Source organism: Sphaerodactylus townsendi, linkage group LG02 (genome assembly GCF_021028975.2).
Source record: "Sphaerodactylus townsendi isolate TG3544 linkage group LG02, MPM_Stown_v2.3, whole genome shotgun sequence".
In the NCBI taxonomy this organism is placed as follows: Eukaryota; Metazoa; Chordata; class Lepidosauria; order Squamata; family Sphaerodactylidae; genus Sphaerodactylus; species Sphaerodactylus townsendi.
Genome location: NC_059426.1, coordinates 36,720,535 through 36,742,108, shown reverse-complemented (window position 1 = coordinate 36,742,108; position 21,574 = coordinate 36,720,535). Strand labels below are relative to the sequence as shown.

General features: G+C 41.9%; 1 protein-coding gene across 4 annotated transcripts in view; it reads right to left on the bottom strand.

Annotated features, from left to right (window-relative positions):
* The window catches only part of RBMS1 (RNA binding motif single stranded interacting protein 1), a 180,146-nt gene that overhangs the window by 11,612 nt on the left and 146,960 nt on the right, over positions 1-21,574 (bottom strand). For 2 of the 4 annotated variants that reach the window (XM_048484132.1, XM_048484130.1), the window contains exons 5-9: positions 14,106-14,263; positions 12,136-12,215; positions 3,134-3,240; positions 2,332-2,381; positions 2,148-2,241 (exon numbers count right to left, since the gene is read on the bottom strand). In XM_048484132.1, the coding sequence (XP_048340089.1) occupies positions 2,148-2,241; positions 2,332-2,381; positions 3,134-3,240; positions 12,136-12,215; positions 14,106-14,263 (489 nt within the window). Of the gene's footprint in view, positions 1-2,147; positions 2,242-2,331; positions 2,382-3,124; positions 3,241-12,135; positions 12,216-14,105; positions 14,264-21,574 lie in introns of all 4 variants that reach the window. The other 2 variants (XM_048484131.1, XM_048484128.1) reach the window with 1 other exon arrangement.

Here is a 21,574-nt window from a genome sequence, read left to right as displayed (position 1 = left end):
TTACCGCAGAAGGTCAGTAATATCTGCTTTAAAGAAATTACAAGCAAATTCCTGTGATATGCACCCTACACTAAACTTCCCCTCCACATGATAGAAAGACACACTTTGGTGTCACTAGTGGGGCAGAGAGAGCAACTCTCCTTTTCTTTGCCTTCTTCCTTTATTTATCTATCTTGTTTGCTTGCTCCCCCCATTATCCAATTGCTGGTGCTAAAGGCTGCTGCTGTATTCTTGGGAGTTTTTAGAATGGTGGTGACAACGTTGACCTAGTAGACCTAGAACTCAGGTACAACCAATCAGCTGAAGAACTCCTGATTGCCAACCCAGCAGCCCACTCTCAGGGAATCTTCCAGCATGACGGCAAGTCTGCTAGAGCTGGCATGTATTTGGCATGAGGAACACAACTGTCAAATGACTCCTGAGAGCAGAGTCCGAGCAGACTGCTCTCCAGGGATATCTGCAAACTCCCTGAACCAGGAAAGCCATAACACTCACCCTTAGGTTAGATTGAATGGGTGACTTCGGCCTAGATGGGACTTACTGGCTACTCATATTCCCCACTGTTGAAACAGGTGTTTAGAAAGAAGCATCTTCTCACACAACTGTTTCCTACTATGTGAGAGTGGAGCTCCAAGCAGCATGGGAAAGAAGGAACTTTCTACACGGTACTTATGCAGTGCAGAAAGCAATGGCAGAATGAGTAATCTCTGAGGCAGCAGAAGGATAAGTTCGAAAGAGTCTAGAAGGGTTGTACAAACTTTCCACGTTCTCAGCCATAGTAATACAAAACCCTTCGTTGAACAGAAAAGGTGCAAATGGACTGAAACTCAAACACTTTAGCCCAGCATCCCTTCTAGAAAAGGCCTCTAGTTTCTCTGCAGCAAGGGGCTGTCCCTACTGGCATGAGGTCAACCTCCTACGTGGAACACTTGTGGCCTGTGGCTTTTCTTTTTTGCACACTACAACTTTGGTTTTATTGTATTTCAGGAAACCTTGTCCCACATTAATTATGTTCTCAGTAAGAAACCTGCAGGTTCCTTGAGCGTTTTACTGCTAATTGTAAGCAATAGTTAGCGCTGGATGATGCTACATTTAGCCACATTCACTTTTAGAGCAGGGTTCTTGTACACAATTTACAATTCCTGTGATAGAGTAATCTCTTTACAATTTACAATTCCTGTGATAGAGTAATCACTAAGACCTAGAATTTGAGTTCATACTTTTCTATGCATAGGGTTGGATCCGGACTAATTTTCTGTTAGTGGAAAGGAATTTCCCTGTGCACACTCCCTGGAATATGCTGCCACAGGAGGTGGTGATGGCCACTAACCTGGATAGCTTTAAAAAGGGCTTGGACAGATTTATGGAGAAGAAGTCGACCTATGGCTACCAATCTTGATCGCATTGATCTGAGATTGCAAATGCCTTAGCAGACCAGGTACTCGGGAGCAGCAGCAGCAGCAGAAGGCCATTGCTTTCACATCCTGCATGTGAGCTCCCAAAGGCACCTGGTGGGCCACTGCCAGTAGCAGAGTGCTGGACTAGATGGACTCTGGTCTGATCCAGCTGGCTTGTTCTTATGTTCACACTCACTACATCTCTCAGACCTTCAGGTGCTGGTCCTTGGGGACAACCTAGATGTCCCTGAGACTGCAACAGCATTTTAGAGCTTGTTTTTTTAAACTGTTCAAAACATCATGGGGATGTAATCCTGCTGGAGATCATGGTGAAATTTGGGTGGTGGTGTGACAGGCTCTTGTCTCTGTACCCCACATTTTTTCAAGAGCCAAGAAATCTCTAAAATTGTGCCTTATCCCTATGGCAGACTTGGGCCCCTTCCACACATGCAGAATAATGTACTTTCAATCCACTTTCACAATTGTTTGCACGTGGATTTTGCTATTCCGCACAGCTGCAAAGTGCACTGAAGGTGGATTGAAAGTGCATTATTCTGCAAATGTGGGAAGGGGCTTTTTGGATGCATTATTGTCCTTTTTTTCACCTGAAATACAGGAGAACCTGAGGAACAGCATTGAGCAGGTGCAAAGCAGACAAAATTTCTATTAGTGTAAGACAGATTATGCTCGTAGAACATCCTTACTAGATGTAAATATGTTACCATTTATTTGCTATTTTAAAATACAGACCTGGTATGTGGAAACCGGCGAAGCAATATATGGCGTGATGGATGTCTGAGTGATCATTCTGTTTGTTGCAATACTGTATGGTGAAGGATAAAATCTAGAGGGGGAAAAACCAAACATCTTCACTAATTCTTCAAGAACGTATCCCATAAACTATCGTATTTGTTAGATGTCCGCCTGTACATACCCATTTTGTAAAGCAGCTGTAGTTGGGTCATAAGTGAGTGTCATCCCAGCCTTTAGAAGAGGAAAGAAAATATACCAATCAACAAGATGGATTATCACCAACAACCACGAAATCATCCTAACTGGCCCCATTTATCTTCCTCAGAAAAAGATACTGCAGTGCTGGTTTAGCTTTATATTACTTAAAAAGTAGTTGGGATAATACACAGTAAGCCGTCCGTTTTCTTTCTTAATGGGGAATTATGGCTGCAACACTTCTGCATAGCAAGGCTTTTCCCATTAAGTACAATGCCAGGAACAGTACTGTAGACTAGTCTCTGTTATGCGCTCAGAACCTCTGCTTACTCTCAGCTCTCTAAATTGTGAAACTCTGGACTGGAATACATACAGAGGCAAGCAACAGCAAACCATCGCTGTTCATCACTTGTCTTGCAAACACCATGAGAGGTCATGCTGTATGTCAGTTGTAATATGACGGCATTTTATTTTTATTATTACTATTACTGAGGTTCAGCATAAACACATTACATGCAAGTACACGCAAGACCAGAATCAAAGCCTTCACAGAAAATTACAACTCAACTATAAAACTGTAATGGATGCAAGAAAGTCTCTTATTTATTTTCGCAGCATTAGATCCTTACTGTGGTGTTTACATTATATCAAGTGGCCTGCAGAGCCATAAGATTCTATTACACAACATGTAGAATGCTAACACAATGTCCCTTTGTGCAGCTATTATTTTAAGTGTTTGTCATTACACACCCACACTGAAGGTTGAAAGGAGGACTTACAAGTCTCACCTCGCCTTCCCGGTGCCACGCGCGTCCATTCTGTATATACTTGTTCTGATTCTGTCTCTTCTTTTGCCCTCCATCTGCAAACTTGCACAACAAAGGGTCTGCAGGAGCTTTAAAAATAAAAATAAAAAATCCTTTAGAATCAGTTTGTGCAATTTCCAACAACCCATCTTTTTAAAATGTTGCTCGCTACATTGACAGATATTCTATTTCAAAGATTTGATTTCCCAAATTATTTAACTGGGAAACGACATTTACACCCAACTCAGCACACGGCTTTCCTACTTCACAGGATGTCACAGCCATGGCAAATCGAGAATCTGGTATAAAGGCTGAAAAAGGATTATTCAAAAACGTGCTGGTGAAAGCATACAAAATTAGAACACCAAAAGCAAGGGCCAAGGGCATGCTAAATTCATGGGCAATGGACTCTACCCAAACACAGGATTTGCATTCACCAATACTACTGCTGCTGCTGCTGGGAATGCAAACGTAAATCACTCCCTGGACTGAAAACCCCCACCTGTAATACTATACTATCAACCACACCTTTACATAGCAAGTTCCACCCAAACACTTACTGATTGGTTCCCCACCCTGGGAGATGGACAATATATACCCCACTAAACATTCCCTTCTCACTAGACACAGTGTGTAACAGACCTCCCTCTGTGGTACACCTCTGAAGATGCCAGCCACAGATGCAGGCGAAACGTGAGGAACAAGATCCACCAGACCACAGCCACACAGCCCAGAAAACCCACCACAACCAATACAAAATTAGGTTTATTCATATGATCCAGACATTACAGCAGTTTTTGCAGAGGTAGGAGCTTGTTAATACATTCTCACACTGGACTTTCTTGTTCATTTCAAGAATGGCCCGGCATTATACTTGTAGGAGGACGTTTCTGCAGCACTACAACGTTTGCTGAAGTTCTTTGGAAAAATCTGATTGCTCCTTTTGAATGTACTGGAGCACTGCAAAGATATGGGTCGGTTTGTAGAGAGCTAAGTCAAGGGCAATGTGATGACTCAGAAGTGAGCCTGGCAAATGAATTTCCCAGACAGGAAAGCGCTCCTCCTTCATACTTATGTTTTTGGCTCTAGACATACCTGTTCATTGCTTCACATAATTAAAATATTTATATCCTGCCCTTTTAATGACAAACATCTGCAGAATGGCTAATGAACAGTAAAACTATACACAGTGCAAAAAAATACCCCGACAAGAAAATAACCACTGCAGCAGAAGCATCAACCTAAGGTCAGCTTACATTCATCTCGAAAAATCTTCTGAAAGAACCACCCAAGCAATGCTTGTCAAAAGGCAAACAGAAATTAGGCCAAGCAGGCTTCCTCTGAAAGGGCATTCCATAGCACCACGATTGAAAAGGCCCTTATTTGCATCTCAACTCAAGAAAAAAACAGGGCCCTGGATACTGATCTAAGTGTTGAGCTGACACTTTTCTCATCATTTCGTTGCTGTACACTTGATGACAAGCAGTTGATAAGCAACTTCATTCAAAAATAAATGTGAAATGACCGAAACCTGTAACCCGGTGTGACAGCTTTGGCATTAACTCACATGGTGTTGCATTCATTAACTAATTAACATATATCTGTGAAACAACCCTACCCAGCACTGCCACTGAAATTAATGACATTTACTTCCAGGTTGAAGACTGAGAGAAGGAAGGTGAAATGTAACTTAAACCTGCAGAGCAAGATTTAGGATGGCAACCCCAAGGTTGCTATCAGCAGCAAGTGGTTCTAAATGATCAACTGTGCTTTGTGATCTAAGACAGGAAGGAAACTCATCACTAGATATGGGTACAGGTGGAATCTATATTTACTGCAGCTAGACTATCACATACTTCAAGTGAGGAACCATAAAGTGTCACTATTACTGTGAATCACTATTATTACTATGAATCACTATCATTAGTTTGCAGCGTACTGTGTGACACGCATCTTTTATTTTCATTAGTCTACAAAACCATGGAAGAGCCAATTCTGCACTTTGCCATTCAAAAAAAATATGGCAAGCTGTCAGTAGAAGGAACTTGAATAAGCCTCTGTGGTTTCCAAATCTAGCCACTTTCATAAATGACAGCAAGCTTTAAGGAATTTAGCAGCTTCCCAGATATTTACTTATACACCATTCTGGCAGCTCAGATCACTGCAGAAAAGGATTATCTCATAAAGTGAAATATTTTAACACTCAACTACAGCTGGTTGGATTGCATTAAAACTGCCATTTTGGACTTTAAGCTGATGCTATGCAATAAGACTGAAGCTGGACATTTAAACACTGTGGCCAGAAATGCCTTTTTCAAGGGCTGATTAGCTAACCAGCTGTAGCTTTTCCTGCACAGAAAAAGATCAGGCCACTGTGGTGCAAGCCCTGGTTACATCTAGATTAGATTAGTGCAATGCGTCCTACATGGGGCTGCTCTTGAAAAGTATTCAGAAACTTCAACTGGTACAGATTGCTACAACCGAGATGGTAACTGGAGTAGGTCGTAAGGGTTATATCACACCAGTTTTGGCCTATCTTTACTGACTTAATTTGGTTCTATGCACATTTGAAGCTGCTAATGCTGGTTCTTAAAGCCCTACACCATGTATTAGTTCAAAGTAAAGTCCTTTTTTCAATATGAAGGAGTATGAGGAAAATACACTTTTGACTTCGGCCTTTTCTGCCCGGCCTCATGAGCAGAGGTGCATCGGCATAGTTGATGCTGGTGCACCCACCAGGGCCGTTTGCATGGTGCCCTGCAAATGGCCCCGGTGCCCCAGCGGCCTATGGGGCTGGGTTCGCATGGGCATGCTGGCACAGATCCCTCTTACCTTGTCTCCCAGCCACCATTGCATGTCCCTGTGGCCATGTCAACGCCTCCAGGGCTGGAGGCCAGGAGGTGTGGCCCCTGGCCTCTCCAGAGTGATGTGGCTGGGGGACAAGGTAAGAGAGATATGTGCTGGTGCGGAGAAAATGCTGGTTTCCACCCGGTGGCATTCGCTTGGCACCAAAAGGAAGCTGGCATTTTCCAAAACACTTGCTCATTGAGTGAGTCCAAAAAATGCAATTGTGTGTGTGGGGTGGGTGGGAACGCTGCAGATCCCCCCACCCCCCGGCGTCTTTACCAGCCCCACGCTGATTTAAATGGGCCATGCAGAAACGGCCTTCAGGAGCATACTTTATGCTTGGATAACCCAGAAGAACCAAGCTTCAAATTGCTGTGACCTTCATACTGGACGAAAGCATCTTCACAACATCCAAATATTAGATCAAAGTATAAACTTCCCAGGGCTACCTAAAGAATAGTTGTATTAAAAGTTACCACAATATTTTTAAATTAAGTCGATATATACTTAAATCATACACTACTTATTAGAGGGCAGGGGAGAACCATTTCTGTCAAGGACAGGCATTTCTTTCATCATAGAGAAAAAAAGGAATACCTGATTCAGGTTGTACTGAACTTATTTGGAGGATTCCGTAAGAATTAAACATAACTCCATTTTCTTTTTGCCTGTGTGAACCTCTGAGCACACAGGAAAATGAATACGGAGGGGGGGGGGGGAATACTGGCAGAATTGGAATGAAAACATTAAACTGCCCTACAGTGGATCAGACTATCAGTTCATCAAGGTCAATATTATCTACTCTGTCAGTGACAATCCAAGGTCTCAGATGGAAAACTTTCATGTCACCTATGATCTATCCCTTTTAACTGGAAATCGCTGGGATCAAACCTGGGGCCTTCTGAATTCAGAACACAGGCTCTACCATTTCCCCATGAAACCCTTAAGGGATTCCTCTCTTAGTTCCTAAACTAACTTTTGCTTTTCTGTCCAATGTTAAGTAACAGTGTTTTAATAAATACAGAGGTGCTATTTATTAGAAACACAGATTTTTAATGTAATAATGCAATTGTATTGTGCATACACTTAAACTTCAAATTGAAGCCAACAGTTCTTCTCAAAAACTGCTGTATGTACTGGTTTGAAAAATGATTTATTATCTGGGGGAAAATGGTCTGGATGTCACCTCTGTAGCTAAAAGCTTGGTTTTGGCATGTCATTCAATCTTTGGCCACTTTCGCACGTGCAGAATAATGCACTTTCAATCCACTTTGCAGCTGGATTTTACTGTGCGAAATAGCAAAATCCACTCGGAAACAATTGTGAAAGTGGATTGAAAGTGCATTATTCTGTATTTGCAAAAGTGCCCTCAGTCTCCCCATCTGAATACAGGGAGCATACTATTGTACTTACATTACAGCACAGGTGTCAAACTCATAGCCCTCCAGATGTTCATGAACTACAATTACCATCAGCCCTTGCCAGTATAGCCAATGCTCATGTTGGGAGGGAGTGATGGGAATTGTAGTTCATGAACATCTGGAGGGTTATGAGTTTGACACCTCTGCATTACAGGTATTATCACAAGATAATACAGACCACTTTGAACACCAAGTGTTATATAAATGCCAAGGCAGCTTCTGATTCCCCTCCCCAGGCCTCACATACAGCAGACACAGTGAGTTGGTTCCAATGACACTATCTTCCTTGTTCCAACAGGAATGAGAAAAAAAGAACTCACCACAGGAGGACACATTGGTTGAGCCAATACTTATGCAAGACTCTACCTTAAAAGGTTAGTCTTTACCAGATATTAATTTAAATATCCATTAAAGATCCGTATTGGCTGTATTTCACACAGTTTAATGATGCTTTTTGTTATCCTACTAGGATGTTTGGTGTAGTGGTTAGGAGTGGCAAGACTCTAATTTATTATGAGCGGTGGACTCTAATCTGGTGAACTAGATTTGTTTCTCTGCTCCTCCACATGAAGCCTGCTGGGTGATCTTGGGCCAGTCATAGTTCTTCCAGAAATCTTTCAGCCTTCCCTACCTCACAAGGTGTCTCTTGTGGGCAGAGGATGGGAAGGCGATTACAAGCTGCTTTGAGACTCCTTAAAGGTAATAAAAGTGGGATATAAAAACCAACTCTTCTTTTTATAACTGATGAACTGTTATAGTTTTATTCCTAAATGGATTATTTGTTTTAATTTTGTTTTTGACCATACCAAGCATATACCATCGTTGGCCTACCCCTCCCATCTGACCCTTCAATTAGTCCTTGATGAATTGGACATTTACTACCATTGGGCACCTGTATTGTATGGTTTTCACTTGTTGAATTTTTATGAGCTGAATGTACATACAGATTTATTGTAAAGGGAATTATATATTATTATATACAGTCTGTTGGAAACTCATCCAAGTCTGAAAAGGGGAGGGGTGGTACCAAAATCAAATCAAAATGACAATCCATAGATTTATGTTTATATTGTAATACATACAGAGCCAACATGGTATAGTGGTTAAGAGTGACAGACTCTTGAGTCAATTCCCCAAACCTCCACATTAAACCTGCTGGGTGACCATGAGCCCGCCACAGTTCTCTCAGAACTCTCCCAGCCCATGTGGAGGCAGTCAATGGCAAACTACTTCCAAATGTCTCACCCTATGGGGCTGCCATAAGTCGGCTGTGACTTGACAGCACTTTTCACCATCACACTGTAATCCTCTTCGAGAGGTTTCTTGAGAGGCACCAGAATACATTTTCCTAAATAAATTCTAGCTCCCTTTCCTATAAACCTGTTCAACCCATTCCGTATTTCAAACCTGAAGGCACGCTTTTCTCCAGCAGATGTTTTTCCTCTCACACTTACTCACTACAATATTCTGGCTCCTTTGTCCTTATACTGATTTCCCATCCAACTCAAGTCTGCTGATTCAGCCACGTTTTGCTGAATCTGAGACGACACACTACTCCATGCAGCTGATTATTTTGTATTACAGATATTTATTCCTTGACCTTTACTTCAATGCTCTGCTAATGCTGGCCAGGTGGCTCTCCTCTCCAAAACTGGCCTACCCTTCTCACAAAGCCGAGCAACCCAGTTAAGAATAAAGCCAACGGGTTGGTATTTGGCCCAGTTCAAGATGGCAGGAGCAAGATAGTAAAGGTGTGAAAATGTGTTTGTAAGCCGAAGTATGTGGTGCCATGTATAGGCAGCTGTTTTCCAAAGCCATGCAGAAGGGTGATAAACTGAAAAGTCAATAGCACAGAAAGGAGAAAATGAGAATGTTTTAGATAGCAATGGAATGAGGAAAGCAAATGAATATGAACAGAATCTACAGCATAGTAGACCGAATTTTAGCTCATCCTTCAGAGAAGAAAGAAATAAGGAAGTCTTATACTCTTCACTGGTTACAAAGCCAACTTTTAGTTTATTAACCACGCTATTGTGCTATTATTCACCTCTATAGATATTGCTGAATGTGTACATTTGAAGGTGGGAAGCAGAAAACAGATGCAATGGCCCCAACTGCAGGATAATCAAGTACCAGAGAGAACGTGCCACAGAGTGGTCACAGGAGGTCACTCAGACTTAATTCACAAGGGTTAAATCAAACACAGATAATCAGCTATTCAAACTATATCGTAAGCTCTTCTTGTGTAACCCTCTGTACTAGGTTTACTAAAGACACTCAAATGTTCAACTCAGTCTCATAAAAGACAAAATGTGACTCATTTGCTGAAACACATTGTTTTAATACCGGGGCGGTTGAAGTGCCAAGCGCTACATCTAGATAGCCTGAACCCCATAACAGGAGATTCATTAAACAACAGCCCAAGGTACGCTAAAATTTATTTCCCTGCCCGCCCCATGGTACAATTAATGATCATAATCTCATTACTTTCCATCATATGGTGAGTGGGGACTTACACAGAAATCAAGCTACACAGAAGATCTTAGAGCGTACAAATTTTCACTTCGTTGATTTTATCATTGTTAATTTGGGGATGATGGGAAAAGAGGGAATCACCCAAAAACATAACCTCGATTCTTTTAGTTTTATGTTATTTGGATGTCCAGCTTTCTGGTGCAATTCATCTCCAGTGCTTTAGAACAGAACAAAAAGTCAACCATCCTCAAGCTAATGACTAATTAAAAAGAGATTCTTGCTGGTTGAGTGCAGCAAGCCACTTCTCTCCCTGCTTCCCTCACCCAGAACCAGAGTTACAAAATCTTTGGCGAGACAGTCCTTTAAAAGCACTAGACTGCCATGGTGCTCTCCAAGCAGCGATGGCCTACATTCAGGACTTTAGCTTGGCCTCACTTGCTTTGAGAGGAAAGGGCATGCAGCGTGCAAAGCAGAATAGCTACCTAATTTTGAGAAGCCGATCACTCCAGAAAACAGCACTTTTGTTCACATTAAACTACTATCTGGGACTAACAATAAAGATTCAGAAGGAGTCAATGTCCCTTGTCAAATGTGCAGCATTTGTAGTAGTTATATCAAAAGACAACCACATAATGCAGGATCTAATGTACCTGAGCCATTTACAACCATCGTTAAAACCAACGCTTACTAGAATACCCCATTTGCTTTACTACCACCAGATCCTGTGAAGATGCCAGCCACAGATGCAGGTGAAACATCAGGAGAAAATTCTACTGGAACACAGCCATACAACTCGAAAAACCCACAACATCCTAGTGATTCCGGCCATGAAAGCCTTCGACAATACTTACTAGAATAGTTAATTAGGAATAATCCTGACTTTGCAAAGTAATGGATCTATCTCTCTATCTCTTTCTGTCTCTCCATCTATCCATCTTTAAACCAAACAGCTATTAATGAAGGCGGGGAAATACAGTTCCCTTTAAAAACAATGATTCCAGGAAAGGGAAAGTTAACCTTTCTTCTAGGCAAGGATTTTAATATGCCTCTCCTTTAACAATTTCTTTTCTCTCATTTGCAGAAGACGCAGAGTGGTTTCCTGCACTCAGCTGCAACCTTCTACAGTAGAGCAAATTGGCCAGTGATGATATAAATTATTTGCAAAAGACAGACAAATCCAATGAGATCAAAAACTAGGTTGTTTATCATTTCCTATTTGCGCATTAGCTGAAGGGTGATCAAGACAGCAGATAACCCTTGTCATTTTGATGGCACAGACTCACTCGAAGGAAAGAGGTGGCTGTGAAACGGGTTTACTGGCTGTGATGTGCACGCCAGGAAAAGGGGAAAGAGGCAATTAGTTCAGAAAGAGATGCTATGTTCCCAGCTAGCTGGCAGAAGCTTTGGCTTTGGGAGAAATGCAACTGAGAATTTTATATTCTGAACACTTCAAAAAGACATTAATACCTGATTAATTTAACCATGAAGAAACAGAAACATACTGTATGCTATACATTGCTCACACTCTATTTCCCCCTGAACGATAACTGATCCAGTAAAAGCTGTACTTTGGCCAGATAAAGATGCAACACTAACTTGGCTATTAACGATGCAATGGGTGGGGCTCCATTGCCACAGACACTCTTCCCATTGGCGTGAATTCTCACAATGGGCCCTTTTTGCTCTCACTTGCTACCACATCCAAACATAGGCACGTGTTTGTGTTAATTTACTTGCAGAAATTTCACTAAATTCAGTGGAGGGGAAAGAATCATTGGGACCTCGGCAGGCGGGGCTATTGTTGCTTAATTAGCAAGTTATATTTGTCCACGTAGGAAGACAACGAGTTGGTTTTATACCCCATTTTTCCCCATTGTAAGGAGTCTCAAAAAAGTTTAAAACCACCTTTCCTTCTCCTGCTGAGAGAACTCTAATTAGTCCAAGGATACCTGGCATGCTTCATGCGGAAGAATGGGGAAAAGAACCTGGTTCACCAGACTAGAGTCAACTGCTCATGTAGAGGAGTGAGGAATCAAACCCAGTTCTCTAGCTTAGAGTCTGCCACTCTTAATCACAACACCATGCTGGCTCTCAAAATAAACAGACTAGAGGGTCAAATGAACTATCTCTGTGTTCAAGGAAATATAATGTGAACTGGTCTTCGCTATCATAACCATACAGATATATATTCCAGTAACAAGAACTCAATTTTATATTTCAAGAAGAATTCAAACTACATACTAGAAACTCCTTGTGGTGTTTTAATGAACTTTCCATTAAAATGAGCAATGACAGCTTCACATTTTTCTGTTGATTCCATCCTGTGGGGGGGAAAAATAACACAGAGATAATTAAGAATTTATACACGTTTCGATGTCTTTTCTTTGTAATTCTCTTCTTGGGGTACCTGAGACTCCCACTGTAAAGCATATCTGTCTGCAAACTTTCTTTCTGTTCAGTTTGGTGCTTTAGCACCAAGGTTTGATATCCTGGCCATGCACTGTATTCAGTCCTCAAGACCTGTGCGGTTTATAACTAAGCATGTATGAGAAGAAATAGGTGCTGGGATTACAAGACTAGGAGTCAGACAGCTTTTGGATCAGATCAGTTCTTCATATCTAAGCCCTCCAGCTAGTCATATGGTACGAAAATCAATTTGATACCTTGCAAAAACATCCAAATTGGAACAAAAACTTGTGCTCAGTTCCGTAATTACACATGGCAACTAATAAAGAAAGATAAATTACACAGTTATAGCTAATAAAATACAAAGAATAGTTACATGAACATGCTGTTTTAACCAGTTATTTCTGGGTTTTGTTTTTTATGAACATGCTGTTTTATGAACACGCTGTTTTAACCAGTTATTTCTGGGTTTTGTTTTTTATAAAGCATCACTGAGTAAAATATTCAGCTAAGAAATGTGACTTTATTGCTATGTTTCTTCTCTGACTTTCTCCACAAGAGGGATTCAAAGCAGTTTACAGAATTATTTTCCCTGACACCACTCTGTCCCCACAAAAATAACTCTCTGTGGCCAGTTAGGCTTGGGCTGCTTCTGCACGGCCTATTTAGATTGGCGTGGGGTCGGTAAATATGCCACTGTGGGAGGAAAGATCGCACAGTTAACGCTGCTGCACTGCAGCAGCGGCAGTGTTCCCCCCCCGCCCCCGCAACAGCATTTTTCGCTCATTGAGTGAGTCTTTTGGAAAACCTTGGCTTCCATTTGGTGCTGAGCGAATGCCACCGGCTGGAAGCCAGCATTTTCCCCGTGCTGGCACAGATCCCTCTTACCTTGTCCCCCAGCCACATTGCTCTTGAGAGCCAGGGGACATGCCTCCTGACCTCTGGCTCTGGAGGCATTGCCATGGCCACAGGGGCGGGTCCCCTGGCCTCTCCAATGTGATGGCGGCCAGGAGACAAGGTTAGAGGGATCTGCATAGGTATACCCATGCGAAAACGGCCCCATGGGCCGCTGGGGCACTGGGACCACCAGCGTCAACTATGCCGGTGCGCCTCCACTCATGAGGGTGTGCAGCAATGGCCCTAGAGAGGAAAGGAATGGCCCAATGGTCAGTTATCCATGGCGGAGTGGTGATTCAAACCAGGTTGCCCCAGATCCTATTCCAATACTATAATCACTACACAACACTGACTGTCATACTGGGAAAATAGACAAACGTATTCTGCACTAGAGTTGGATGACAGTCAACTGACTGATTACTAAGCTGTCATAAAATAGTGTTAAAATATTTCATGATTGTGCCTGTGCAGGTGTCACCCTAGGTTTTTAATTTTAATTTTATCCCGACAGTAAAGGCAGGCACTATGGCTCCTGGTTTACCAGCCCTCAGGATCCGAAGCACACATAGGTTTATATTTTATAGCATTTCAGTGATTTTGTGGGATGTCTCTGAGGTTCTAAGATAAAAAGGCAAGAAGAACTGTTCAATCTTTTCTATTTTCTTCACACTAACAACCTAAACATTATAGATTACAATAGTTCAGAATGTGGCTGTATTGTTTCCTTTACAACACCAAAGATAACAGTGACAACAGAACATGACCACGTGATCAATTCCTATTAACTTTGTATTCCTTTCCACAATCAAGTTTGATCTGTTTTCCATAATTTTTCTTCATTTTTAATAATATTGCTATTATTTATCAAAGCATTTTTTAAAAGAAAAAAGAGATGATCATCATAATACCTTGCAAAGCCAACTCCACGACTCGTGCCGTTGGAATCACGAAGTATTCTTGTAGAGATAACTTGCCCAAAAGGTTTCAGCATAGTCTCAAGCTCTTGTTCATCCATTGAAAGTGGCAAATTGGAGATATATAAATTAGTTGGATCCTGCTCTTGTTGCTGAAAAACAATTAAGAATTTGCCATTTAGTTTTCTGAGGGGGGAAAAAAACATATGCAACCGGGATTTAAAATATAGAATTGCAACCGTAGTCCTCACGAAGCTTACTCCGCTGCTGAACGAACACAGCTCCAGCAACACTGAAGCCAATAGACCTTTAAATCTGAAACAGTAATAGTCTCTTATACCGCATTTGGACATCAACGGTTCTCCTCTAATGGCTGTGGAAGAATGTATGATTTCATCTATTCACTGCTACTCGTGTTCACAACACGAAGCTCTTCCTTCCTGACAATGTAAGCCATTATTGTATTTACAATTACGTTCAAAGGGAAAAACCAAGCACAAGAGAACAACCCAAGGAAAAGAGAAAGGATTTCCCCCACAATGTTACAGTTACAGATGGAAAGTTTTAGCGGTCAGGCTGTTTCTTTTTTGCTTTTAACGTAACAAAAGATATCATCCAAGTAGTAGCTAGTCACTTGGGGACCAAGATACATGAACATTTGAAGAAGAAAATCCTTATAGAGATGGCGTCCATCATATATTTTTGAATTGTGAAATGGCTTTGGAAGGCACTCCCACATATACACAAGGTGCAAGAAACCAAATTAATTTTAACTAGGGAACAGGGTAGGGTATGGTAAGGGAATGAATGCACAGAAAGGGAAAAATTGGGATGCATCTTGGTGTGCAGCCTCTTTCATTTCCTAAAAGTTGAATGGTTATTTCTAATCTGGACCCCACTTCAAAGATGACAATAATCAGTTGTAACAGGCAGCCATTAATGAGCCCTTTTGATATAGCACTGTTACCTCAGTTCATATACTTGTGGTTTCCAAAATAAAATACCACCATGCACAAGAACGAGGTTTGTGTGGGAATTCCCTCTGTCTGAGCATCCCCATCGTTGTTCTGGAAATGATTTTTGGTTAATATGTTAAAGGAATGCGAAGTAGGCTTTTTGAAAACTCTGGATCTATACAGAAAGCAGAAACCCTGTAACGACAGCTTTAGACTTTTACAGCACAAATATTATACAAAAAGAGAAAAACACAAAAGAGCATGTAAATGATACACAAATATAAATACGCTTGTTGCATTGCAATTATTATCCAGTTTCATTAAATAAACTGAATATCAGAACAAAACTTTCTGCATAATATTCCCATTGGTGCAGTTTAATAGAGAAACAGGATGTCATTACCCCCATTTACTTGTTTGAGACTGCTGTTCCTTTCCAGATCTGTTTATAAAATATAATTTCGCTTACTAACATAGTCTCCCAGATCATCTGGTTAGTATTTGAATGAGACACCACTAGCAGTGGCATAGGAGGTTAAGAGCTCGTGTATCTAATCTGGAGGAACCGGGTTTGATTCTCCGCTCTGCCGCCTGAGCTGTGGAGGCTTATCTGGGGAATTCAGATTAGCCCGTACACTCCCACACACACCAGCTGGGTGACCTTGGGCTAGTCACAGCTTCTTGGAGCTCTCTCAGCCCCACCTACCTCACAGGGTGTTTGTTTGTTGTGAGGAGAGAAGGGCAAGGAGATTGTAAGCCCCTTTGAGTCTCCTGCAGGAGAGATAGGGGGGGATATAAATCCAAACTCCTCCTCCTCCTCCTCCTCCTCTTCAAAGAATTCTAGAGTTGTTACACAGAGGCAGGCAATTGGTGATCCATCTCTGTATGCATCTTGCCTTGAAAGCCCTATAAGCACTCTGAAGAGAAGACACTTCAAAAATATAAAAGACTTCTTTTTTACTTATTAACAGCCGCAGCAAGGGTTGTGGTTGCCAGATGCTGGAGAAGAAAAAAAATATCCAACTATAGAAGACTGGTTGATTAAAGAACAAGAGTTTAGAATGGCAGAGAAGCTAACGTTTCAGTGTCAAACTCGCGGCCCTCCAGATGTTATGGACTACCGTTCCCATCATCCCCTGCCAGCATCATGCTGGCAGGGGATGATGGGAACTGTAGTCCATAACATCTGGAGGGCCGCGAGTTTGACACCTGTGGCTAAGGATAGCTTAGAACGCTATGATGATACATGGAAACCTTTATTGGAATATCTTGTAAAAATAGGCCTCACAGACTTAGCGACTTAATAATGTCAGTTAAGGTATGAGTCCTACATTAACAGAATTTTATGTAAAACCTCTCTATGGATTGAATTCAGAGAAATATTGTTTTGACTAAGGCCGTTTCTGCACATGCCAAAAAAAGCTGGTTACGAGGGGAGAGTTCGCATGGCCATCACTGCAGAAACAATGCTGCAGTGATGCGGCAACGCTCCAGAGGGACCACAATGGTATATTAGAAAACTGCTCAACAAGTGAGTCTTTTCAACAATGGCGCTCCACAGCCAGAGTTGTGCTAAGTGCGCGCCTGGAATTGGCACTGCAGAACCCGTTCCCCACAATGGTGGCCCACACTGGCCAATCCTGGTGCCAAACGCCCGTGACGTCTATCCTGGGAAAAAAATAACAGTTTGCAAAGCGCAGCCGTGCAAAGAGCCACAGTTCAGCCAATGTGCTACCTGTCCATGAAGCGCCCGCCCCTGCAAACGCTCCGTTGCTGCAGTGTTGCCAATAACACCGATGGCACAATGCTGTAATTGGCTGTGTAGAAACGGCCTAAGTTTCTCTCTGTAGGGAAACTAGGTATAAGTAATAATATATACTGTTTAAGACTGCTTTCACTTGTGGATGGATGTAATGTTGTATATGTATGTCTATTAAAGACACGACAAAGGTGAGGTCCACCTCGCCCAAATGTACACTTTTTCTTTTGTCGACTTATTTAGCCCTTTTCCCCTATGATATTGCAATATTTAACGTTGAATAAAGATTTTAAAAAATGTTAAAAAAGGAAAACTCTATGAGCTTGCCATAAGTCAGCTGTGACATGACAGCAAAAAAAAAAGGCTCTCAAAGGCTTCATTGGATTTAGAAGAGATAACTCTGCTTAGGGTGGCCCTGATACCCTGTTATCCTCAGCATGTACACTCAGTTTTTGGGATGGCAGACATCTCCTTTCTTGAGGGCAGCTTTCTTTCAATAAACTTTCACAGGATGGGATCAGGATAGATAGCTTGGATTAAGCTAGAACTTTTCCTCTTCTAATGTACTTGTCATTTCATTCACTGCAAGTCTTTTTGATGGTTTGTTTTTCTGACTTTGTACCTCCACAGTCTCGCTTTGAGATGTGATCATCCTTTGAAACCAGTTTTTCCTTCCAGCTGCTTATGTTTCCATTTTGCTTTTCATCTCAGTAAAGCTCCTGCCCCCGCCATGCAGCTTCAGCGGTTTTCTGCCATTTCTCATTTCTTTTATGGACGGGAAAGGCTTGCAACTGAGCTCAAAACAAGAGTTTAAAAGTTCTGTGAGGCACGTCTTCCCCAGGTTTCTCAAAGCTCCCATTTAATTTGGCTTTTCTTTGTATAGTACCTTCCTAGCTTGCCAAAAACCACTGCTTGGATCCCAAGATTCTGCTGCATAACTAGAATGGACATCCAACGGAACATAATGTGGACCAATGACACACTCATGGGAAACCAGACATTATGCAGTACATACCAAGCCTATGTTGATAAATTGTTCTCTGTGCTTTCCCATCACTTTTATTTGTATTCCAAGCTTCTTTCAAGTAGGCAGCATACGTTGTCCACCCATTTTATCCTCACAAATACGCTGTGATGTAGATCAGGTTGAAAAAGAGTGACTGCTATATGTGTGTGTGCGTGTGCGCGCGTGCGCTTGTGTAAGGCACCATTAAGTCACAACCAACTTATGGCAACTCAGTAGGGTTTTCAAGGCAATTTTTGGCAATTTTGGTTTTCAAGGCAATAGTTCGGCATTGCCTTCCTCTGCACAGCTACCCTGGTATTCATTGGTGGTTTCCCCAACCAATTACTAATCAGGACCAACCTTGCTTAGCTTCAGAGATCAGATGAGATCATGCTAGCTTGGGTCATCAGGGCACTGGTACATGGTCATCCACTAAACTTTGTGGCAGAGTGGTAGTGGTAGAATGTGCTGCCAAGCCACAGGTAACTTAGGCAATCCCACATAGTTTTCAAACTCCCAAATCCCAGTTGGACATGCCAACTAATATACTGCACAAGTTCTCTTTTTCTTTATCCCTCCTCACTCCAGTATCAAATATTCCACTATTCATAAAGTTCTACTGTTTCATTAAACCATACTCCACATCTCTGCATTTGCTACCATCATTTCTTTCTTTCTCAGGGAAGAGAAAGAATTGTTAAGGTTTTAATGTCATTAAAGTGCCCAGGGCACAGAATTCACAGATGTGAAGCGCTGATGTTACTATGACAAACCTTTATGAAATGTAAGGTCAGAGAGACTTATGTGCATTGGGTCAACCAAAGAGAACTTGGTTAGGAAAGACACAAGTGAAATGTGAGGAAAGATAATGAACCTAAGTATAGGATACTCTGTTATTCAGACTGTGTAATATTTGCTTCAGTAAAATAAGTGTAGCATGTGTCAACTAGCAAACAAAAAAGTGACCCATTATAGCACTCACATTTTGCAGAAAGATATTTTGCGTAGTGAACGTCTGTCATTATAAAGTTAAGCTGGAACTTTCGGTATTACAATCTGCTTTCTTATTTGCCTGTTCTAAAGAATAACAAAATCAAGCTAATTCTCTTCTACGTGTATGCCAATTATTTTTCCAGGGTACTAAAGGGATTAAATATCTAACCACCATAAAAGCTACATCCATCATCTATAATAAAAAGGAACATACAGGTACAGGTAATCACTTTAATGTAGAAAAACTGGAGACTGGGAGTCCTACGTGACATAAAACTCTCAGTCGTCATCTGAAACTAATTAACAAAAATTCCCTGTGTGGGGAACTGTTCCTAACATGCAAGGGGAAAAAACCCTTTGGCAGAATAAGACATCTGTTTCTCTTGTTCTGCAAAGGCTCACAGCAAACAGACAGCCTTTCAGGAACATGTGACCGAAGCTGACAGTATGGAAGATCTTCTATTACAAGGGGGTAAATCCTGAATGCCTACTAGCTCGTGTATTTTCGTAGTCTACTGAAAAATACACTTAAGTATAAATCTGGCAAATTTGGTCAGATAAAGTAGACATATGCACATGGCAAAACACAGCTTGATGTATTTAAAATATTTGTTAGGTCACCGCCCGACTCTCTTTCATTATATGCAGATGACAGCACAATTCTTTCATGCACTAGCGTTGGTTTGCAAAGACACTTAAAATCCTTTCACCAGTACTGTCATGACAATAACCTTCTAATCGATTACACCAAAACCAAAGTTATGGTCTTCTCCAAAAGCTGGCACCCTCAAAAATGGTCTATTGGCAATATAGCAATTGAGCAGGTTAAAATCTTCACATTTTGGGGCATTACTCTTCAACATAGTCTAAATTGGTCTGCTTATTGATTTTGTGTTACCAATCTGGCGAAACACAAATAAAACAGTTATTTTTTTAAAGAGGTAATCAAGTTATTCCAGCAGCAATTAATTTTTAAAGTATATTCCCCCCTTATTTCTTCAATCTCAAGGCAGTTTATGAACAACACAAAAACAGCATAACCATCCATGAACAAGGTGAATAATTTTTTTTTACTATAAAATTAATTAAGACAGTTTGATTGCCATGAAAGGCCCTATGGAATAACACTGACTTATTCCCTCTGCACTTATTCTGGGAGGTCACTGCAGAAGAATGAACTCACAACAGGAAAAAGCCCATAATCTAACAGTTGCCATACAAACAATCTTAGGCCCTTTCCGCACGGGTGGTAAAGAGCACCCCAGGGACGCTAAAAACAGCGTCCCTGGGGAGGGGTTCGCACGGCCGCCGCTGCCAAATCACAGCAGCGCCGGCCTCGCAATCCCCGAGCGGCGCGAAGACGCTGCTTCCAATCCTGCCATTTCCCCCGCACCGTCCCATAACGCTTACTTTGTCTCCTGGCTTCTGGCTTGTCGCAGAGGCCAGGGGACACGCCCTCCTGGCCTGCGACTCCAGAGCCGTCGCTCCAGTCTGCGGGGGCGTGTCCCCTGGCCTCTGCGACAAGGTGGAAGCCAGGAGAAAAGGTAAGCATTCAGCAACGGCGCAGCCTGTGTGAAGGCTGCGCTGCCACCTGCTGCCCTCCCAGGACCGTCCATGCGAACGGTCCTGGGGGTGTGTGTCGGCATTGTATATGCTGACGCACCCCTGCACCGTTGTGGTGCAGAAAGGCCCCTAGATTAGGGTACCACCAAGAGAAGGTAGTCTGAAGAATGTAATTCAGAGGTCCCCAGTGGGGTGTCATTGAACACCATGGTGCCCACTAACACCTTTTATGGTGTGAAGTGTTTTCTGGAAGTGGGTGGGGTCAAGTAGGGCTTTCATCCAGCGAGCTTTCTAATTGGTTATACAGATTTTTAAAACACTGCTTTGGGAGTAGGTGCCATCACAAGACAAGGATCTGCACTGACTTATTTTACTTAAGGTGTGATAATCATTTTGCAACTGGTTCTGCCTCTTGTGGCAGCCATTTTGTTGCTGCACCAACCAAGTCACCTCAGAATTCCAAACGTCCCCAGAGGCTCAAAAACGTTAGGGATCCCTTGTCTGGGGCTATACTTGGAGAAGCATTAATGGTTATTTGTAGTCAGAAAAGAGAATTTATGTCAGGTAGCTAAATGAGCTCCTGCCAAAATAGCATTCTGTGAAATTGGCAACAAGTAAGAATGCAATTTTTAACATTAAATTTGTTTTAATCACTTTTAATGTGTATTCATTCTAAGGTCCCATGCACAGCAACTGGAAAAGCAAGTAAAAATGTTTAAATAAATTTATGGCATGGTGAATTGTTTCATCATATGGTACTTGTCTTTGTGCACACCATTTTTGAAAATACACTAGTGCAGTTGCAATAATCCTATCTGCACAGAACATAGATCTCACTCCAGCCTTTGGAAACAAACTGTCAGTTTAAGTCCAGAGGGCTGGGTCCTCCATAACTCTCCGGGCACTAACTGTGGGTCTTGATACTGCCACCTACTGGGTGTTCCTCCACTTAAGATGGTGAGTGGGAACAGAGCCTATATTTGTCTACCACAGTTCCCACCCTATGGAATGGGCTCTCCTATGTGAGAGGGGCATCATCTTTAGGTGTTTCTGCCTTTTCTGCCTTTTCACCAGTGCTTTTAATGTGTGGGTACCACATATTTTTTGGATTTTTTTGATTCCTTAGGTTTTTATGATACTTTGTTTTTTATTAACCCCAACAGGAAAGGCTGGTAATTTAAATAAT